Source organism: Schistocerca piceifrons, unplaced genomic scaffold, assembly GCF_021461385.2.
Source record: "Schistocerca piceifrons isolate TAMUIC-IGC-003096 unplaced genomic scaffold, iqSchPice1.1 HiC_scaffold_1286, whole genome shotgun sequence".
NCBI classification, from domain to species: Eukaryota; Metazoa; Arthropoda; class Insecta; order Orthoptera; family Acrididae; genus Schistocerca; species Schistocerca piceifrons.
In genome coordinates this window covers 131,512-137,437 of record NW_025727109.1, presented here as the reverse complement: position 1 = coordinate 137,437, position 5,926 = coordinate 131,512, and the positions used below count along the sequence as shown (strand labels likewise).

The following is a 5,926-nucleotide window of genomic DNA, read 5'->3' as shown; positions in this document are numbered from 1 at the left end:
AGCATCTGTTACTGAACATGCAAGAGATAGCTTGCATGGAGGAGTGACTGCTTACGCAAAACTTACTCAGCACATTTGAGATACTGTAGATGCAAGAGTTGCAGCACACACTATTCATGTTCTATTAGCGAAAACTGCTGAAGGTGAAATTATTCCTATTCATATCAGTATATCTGTACATGCAAGTGTTACTGTATACAGAAAGGTTGCTCCAAATGAAACTGTTACTGAATGTACAATGGTTAAGGCACTAGAAGGTTAATCACAAGGTCTACTATCCTTGCAAGTTGTGCTGTCCTCTCAAGTTGTGCTGTCCTCTCAAGTTGTGCTGTCCTCTTAAGTTGAGCTGTCCTCTCTAGTTGAGCTATCCTCTCAAGTTGAGCTGCCATCTCAAGTTGAGCTGCCCTCTCAAGTTCAGCTCTCCTCGCAAGCCGTGCTGTCCTCCCAAGCTGTGCTGTCCTCGCAAGCTGTGCTGTCCTCGCAAGCTGTGCTGTCCTCGCAAGCTGTGCTGTCCTCGCAAGCCGTGCTGTCCTCGCAAGCTGTGTTGTCCTCGCAAGCTGTGCTGTCCTCGCAACCTGTGCTGTCCTCGCAAGCTGTGCTGTCCTCGCAACCTGTGCTGTCCTCTCCAGCCGTGCTGTCTTCGCAAGCCATGCTGTCTTCGCAAGCTGTGCTGTCCTCGCAAGCCGTACTGTCCTCGCAAGCTTTGCTGTCCTCTCAAGTTGGCTGTCCTCTCAAGTTGAGCTGTCCTCTCAAGTTGAGCTGTCCTTTCAAGTTGAGCTGTCCTCTCAAGTAGAGCTGTCCTCTCAAGTTGCGCTGTCCTCTCTAGCTGAGCTGTCCTCTCAAGGTGAGGTGTCCTCTCAAGTTGAGCTGTCCTCGCAAGCTGTGCTGTCCTCGCAAACTTGGCTGTCCTCGCAAGCTGTGCTGTCCTCGCAAGCTGTACTGTCCTCGAAAGCTGTGCGGTCCTCGCAAGCTGTGCTCTCCTCGCAAGCCGTGCTGTCCTCACAAGCCGTACTGTCCTCGCAAGCTGTGCTGTCCTCGCAAGCCGTGCTGTCCTCACAAGCCGTGCTGTCCTCGCAAGCTGTGCTGTCCTTGCAGGCTGTGCTGTCCTCGCAAGTTGAGCTGTCCTTGCAAGTTGAACTGTCCTCTCAAGTTGAGCTGTCCTCTCAAATTGAGCTGTCCTCTCTAGTTGATCTGTCCTCTCAAATTGAGCTGTCCTCGCAAGCTGTTCTGTCCTCACAAGCTGTGCTGTCCTCGCAAGCTGTGCTGTCCTCGCAAGCTGTGCTGTCTTCGCAAGCTGTGCTGTCCTTGCAAGCCGTGCTGTCCTCGCAAGCCATGCTGTCCTCGCAAGCTTTGCTGTCCTCTCAAGTTGAGCAGTCGTCTCAAGTTGTGCTCTCCTCTCAAGTTGAACTGTCATCTCAAGTTGAGCTGTCCTCTCAAGTTGAGCTGTCCTCGCAAGCTGTGCTGTCCTCGCAAGCTGTGCTGTCCTCGCAAGCTGTGCTGTCCTCGCAAGCTGTGCTGTCCTCGCAAGCTGTGCTGTCCCCGCAAGCTGTGCTGTCCCCGCAAGCTGTGCTGTCCCCGCAAGCTGTGCTGTCCGCGCAAGCTGTGCTGTCTCCACAAGTTGTGCTGTCCCCGCAAGCTCTGCTGTCCCCGCGAGCTGTGCCGTCCTCGCAAGCTGTGCTGTCCTCGCAAACCGTGCTGTTTCTGCAAGCCGTGCTGTCCTCGCAGGCCATGTTGTCCTCGCAAACTTGGCTGTCCTCGCAAGCCGTGCTGTCCTCGCAAGCCGTGCTGTCCTCGCAAGCCTTGCTGTCCTCGCAAGCTGTGCTGTCCTCGCTAGCTGTGCTGTCCTCGCAAGCTGTGCTGTCCTCGCAAGCTGTGCTGTCCTCGCAAGCTGTGCTGTCCTCGCAAGCTGTGCTGTCCTCGCAAGCTGTCCTTTCCTCTGAAGCTGTGCTGTCCTCGCAACCCGTGCTGTCCTCGCAACCTGTGCTGTCCTCGCAAGCCGTGCTGTCCTCGCAAGCCATGTTGTCCTCGCAAGCTGTGCTGTCCTCGCAAGCTGTGCTGTCCTCGGAAGCTGTGCTGTCCTCGCAAGCCGTGCTGTCCCCGCAGGCCGTGCTGTCCCCGCAAGCCGTGCTGTCCTCGCAAGCCATTCTGTCCTTGCAAGCCGTGCTGTCCTCGCAAGCTTTGCTGTCCTCGCAAGCTGTGCTGTCCACCCAAGTTGTGCTGTCATCTCAAGTTGTGCTGTCATCTCGAGTTGTGCTGTCCTCTAAACTTGAGCTGTCCTCTCAAGTTGAACTGTCCTCTCAAGTTGAGCTGTCCTCTCAAGTTGAGCTGTTCTGTCAAGTTGAGCTGTCCTCTCAAGTTGAGCTGTCCTCTCAAGTTGAGCTGTCCTCTAAAGTTGAGCTGTCCTCCCAAGTTGAAATCTCCTCTCATGTTGAGCTCTCCTCTCAAGTAGAGCTCTCCTCTCAAGTTGAGGTGTACTCTCAAGTTGAGCTGTCCTCTCAAGTTGAGCTGTCCTCTCAAGTTGAGCTGTCCTCGCAAGCTGTGCTGTCCTCGCAAGCTGTGCTGTCCTCGCAAGTTGTGCTGTCCTCGCAAGCTGTGCTGTCCTCGCAAGCTGTGCTGTCCTCGCAAGCTGTGCTGTCCTCGCAAGCTGTGCTGTCCTTGCAAGCCGTGCTGTCCTCGCAGACCGTGCTGTCCTCGCAAGCCTTGCTGTCCTCGCAAGCTGTGCTGTGCTCGCTAGCTGTGCTGTCCTCGCAAGCTGTGCTGTCCCCGCAAGCTGTGCTGTCCTCGCAAGTTGTGCTGTCCTCGCAAGCTGTGCTGTCCTCGCAAGCTGTGCTGTCCTCGCAAGCTGTGCTGTCCTCGCAAGCTGTGCTGTTTCTGCAAGCCGTGCTGTCCTTGCAGGCCATGTTGTCCTCGCAAGAATTGCTGTCCTCGCAAGCTGTGCTTTCCTCGCTAGCTGTGCTGTCCTCGCAAGCTGTGCTGTCCTCGCAAGCTGTGCTGTCCTCGCAAGCTGTGTTGTCCTCGCAAGCGGTTCTGTCCTCGCAAGCCGTGCTGTCCTCGCAAGCCGTGCTGTCCTCGCATGCTGTGCTGTCCTCGCAAGCTGTGCTGTCCTCGCAAGCTGTGCTGTCCTCGCAAGCTGTGCTGTCCTCGCAAGCTAAGCTGTCCTCGAAAGCTGTGCTGTCCTCGCAAGCTGTGCTGTCCTCGCAAGCTGTGCTGTCCTCGCAAGCCGTGCTGTCCTCGCAAGCTGTGCTGACCTCGGAAGCTGTGCTGTCTTCGCAACCTGTGCTGTCCTCGCCAGCTGTGCTGTCCTCGCAAGCCGTTCTGTCCTCGCAAGCCGTGCTGTCCTCGCAAGCTGTGCTGTCCTCGCAAACTTTGCTGTCCACTCAAGTTGAACTGTCCTCTCAAGTTGAGCTGTCCTATCAAGTTGAGCTGTCCTCTCAAGTAGGGCTGTCCTATCAAGTTGCGCTGTCCTCTCTAGCTGAGCTGTCCTCTCAAGTTCAGCTGTTCTCTCAAGTTGAACTGTCCTCTCAAGTTGAGCTGTCCTCTCAAGTTGAGCTGTCCTCGCAAGCTGTTCTGTCCTCGCAAGCTGTGCTGTCCTCGCAAGCTGTGCGGTCCTCGCAAGCTGTGCTGTCCTCGCAAGCCGTGCTGTCCTTGCAAGCCGTGCTGTCCTCGCAAGCCGTGCTAGCCTCGTTGGCTTTGCTGTCCTCGAAAGTTGAGCACTCCTCTCAAGTTGGGCTCTCCTCTCAAGTTGAACTGTCCTCGCAACTTGAGCTGTCCTCTCAAGTTGAGCTGTCCTCACAAGCTGTGCTGTCCTCGCAAGCCGTGCTGTCCTCGCATGCCGTGCTTTCCTTGCAAGCCTTGCTGTCCTCGCAAGCTGTGCTGTCCTCGCTAGCTGTGCTGTCCTGCCAAGCTGTGCTGTCCTCGCAAGCTGTGCTGTCCACGCTAGCTGTGATGTCCTCGCAAGCTGTGCTGTCCTCGGAAGCTGTGTTGTCCTCAGAAGCAGTGCTGTCCTCAGAAGCTGTCCTTTCCTCGGAAGCTGTGCTGTCCTCGCAACCCGTGCTGTCCTCGAAACCTGTGCTGTCTTCACAAGCCGTGCTGTCCTCGCAAGCCGTGTTGTCCTCGCAAGCTGTGCTGTCCTCGCAAGCTGTGCTGTCCTCGGAAGCTGTGCTGTCCTCGCAAGCCGTGCTGTCCCCGCAAGCCGTGATGTCCCCGCAAGCCGTGCTGTCCTCGCAAGCCGTTCTGTCCTTGCAAGACATGCTGTCCTCGCAAGCTTTGCTGTCCTCGCAAGCTGTGCTGTCCACCCAAGTTGTGCTGTCATCTCAAGTTGTGCTGTCATCTCGAGTTGTGCTGTCCTCTAAAGTTGAGCTGTCCTCTCAAGTTGAACTGTCCTCTCAAGTTGAGCTGTCCTCTCAAGTTGAGCTGTTCTGTCAAGTTGAGCTGTCCTCTCAAGTTGAGCTCTCCTCTCAAGTTGAGCTGTCCTCTCAAGTTGAGCTGTCCTCTCAAGTTGAGCTCTCCTCTCATGTTGAGCTCTCCTCTCAAGTTGAGCTCTCCTCTCAAGTTGAGATGTACTCTCAAGTTGATCTGTCCTCTCAAGTTGAGCTGTCCTCTCAAGTTGAGCTGTCCTCGCAAGCTGTGCTGTCCTCGCAAGCTGTGCTGTCGTCGCAAGTTGTGCTGTCCTCGCAAGCTGTACTGTCCTCGCAAGCTGTGCTGTCCCCGCAAGCTGTGCTGTCCTTGCAAGCTGTGCTGTCATCGCAAGCCGTGCTGTCCTCGCAGGCCATGCTGTCCTCGCAAGCCTTGCTGTCCTCGCAAGCTGTGCTGTCCTCGCTAGCTGTGCTGTCCTCGCAAGCTGTGCTGTCCTCGCAAGCTGTGCTGTCCTCGCAAATTGTGCTGTCCTCGCAAGCTGTGCTGTCCTCGCAAGCTGTGCTGTCTCACAAGCTGTGCTGTCCTCGCAAGCTGTGCTGTCCCTGCAAGCCGTGCTGTCCTCGCAAGCCATGCTGTCCTCGCAGGCCGTGCTGTCCTCGCAAGCCTTGCTGTCCTCGCAAGCTGTGCTGTCCTCGCTAGCTGTGCTGTTCTCGCAAGCTGTGCTGTCCTCGCAAGCTGTGCTGTCCTCGCAAGCTGTGCTGTCCTCGCAAGCTGTGCAGTCCTCGCAAGCTGTGCTGTCCTCACAAGCTGTGCTGTCCTCGCAAGCTGTGCTGTCCTCGCAAGCTGTGCTGTCCTCGCAAGCTGTGCAGTCCTTGCAAGCTGTGCTGTCTTCGCTAGCTGTGCTGTCCTCGCAAGCTGTGCTGTCCTCGCAAGCTGTGCTGTCCTCGGAAGCTGTGTTGTCCTCAGAAGCTGCGCTGCCCTCGGAAGCTGTCCTGTCCTCGGAAGCTGTGCTGTCCTCGCAACCCGTGGTGTCCTCACAACCTGTGCTGTCTTCGCAAGCCATGCTGTCCTCGCAACCGGTGCTGTCCTCGCAAGGCGTGCTGTCCTCGCAAGCCGTGCTGTCCTGGCAAGCCGTGCTGTCCTCGCAAGCCATGCTGTCTTCGCAAGCCGTGCTGTCCTCGCAAGCTGTGCTGTTCTTGCAAGCCGTGCTGTCATCGCAAGCCATGCTGTCCTCGCAATTTTAGCGGTCCTCGCAAGCTGTGCTGTCCTCCCAAGCTGTGCTGTCCTCAAAAGTTGTGCTGTCGTCTCAAGTTGAGCTATCCTCTCAAGTTTAGCTGTCCTCTTAAGTTGAGCTGTCCTCTCAAGTTGAGCTGTCCTCTCTAGTTGATCTGTCCTCTCTAGTTGAACTGTCCTCTTTAGTTGAGCTGTCCTCTCTAGTTGAGCTGTCCTCTCTAGTTGAGCTGTCCTCTCTAGTTGAGCTGACCTCTCAAGTTGAGCTTTCCTCTCAAATTGAGCTCTCCTCTCAAGTTGAGCTCTCCTCTCAAGTTGAGGTCTCCTCTCAAGTTGAGCG

At 56.2% G+C, this 5,926-nt stretch overlaps 1 protein-coding gene across 1 annotated transcript; it reads left to right on the top strand.

Moving 5' to 3' along the window:
* Positions 1-341: 341 nt before the first annotated feature.
* Positions 342-5,600, top strand: LOC124731465 (mucin-17-like; the record flags this gene model as incomplete). The annotated part of the gene is made up of 3 exons (XM_047248515.1): positions 342-678; positions 720-4,871; positions 4,913-5,600. Coding segments are annotated over 3 exons (5,177 nt in total), but the record flags the coding sequence as incomplete, so codon positions are not given.
* Positions 5,601-5,926: the final 326 nt, after the last annotated feature.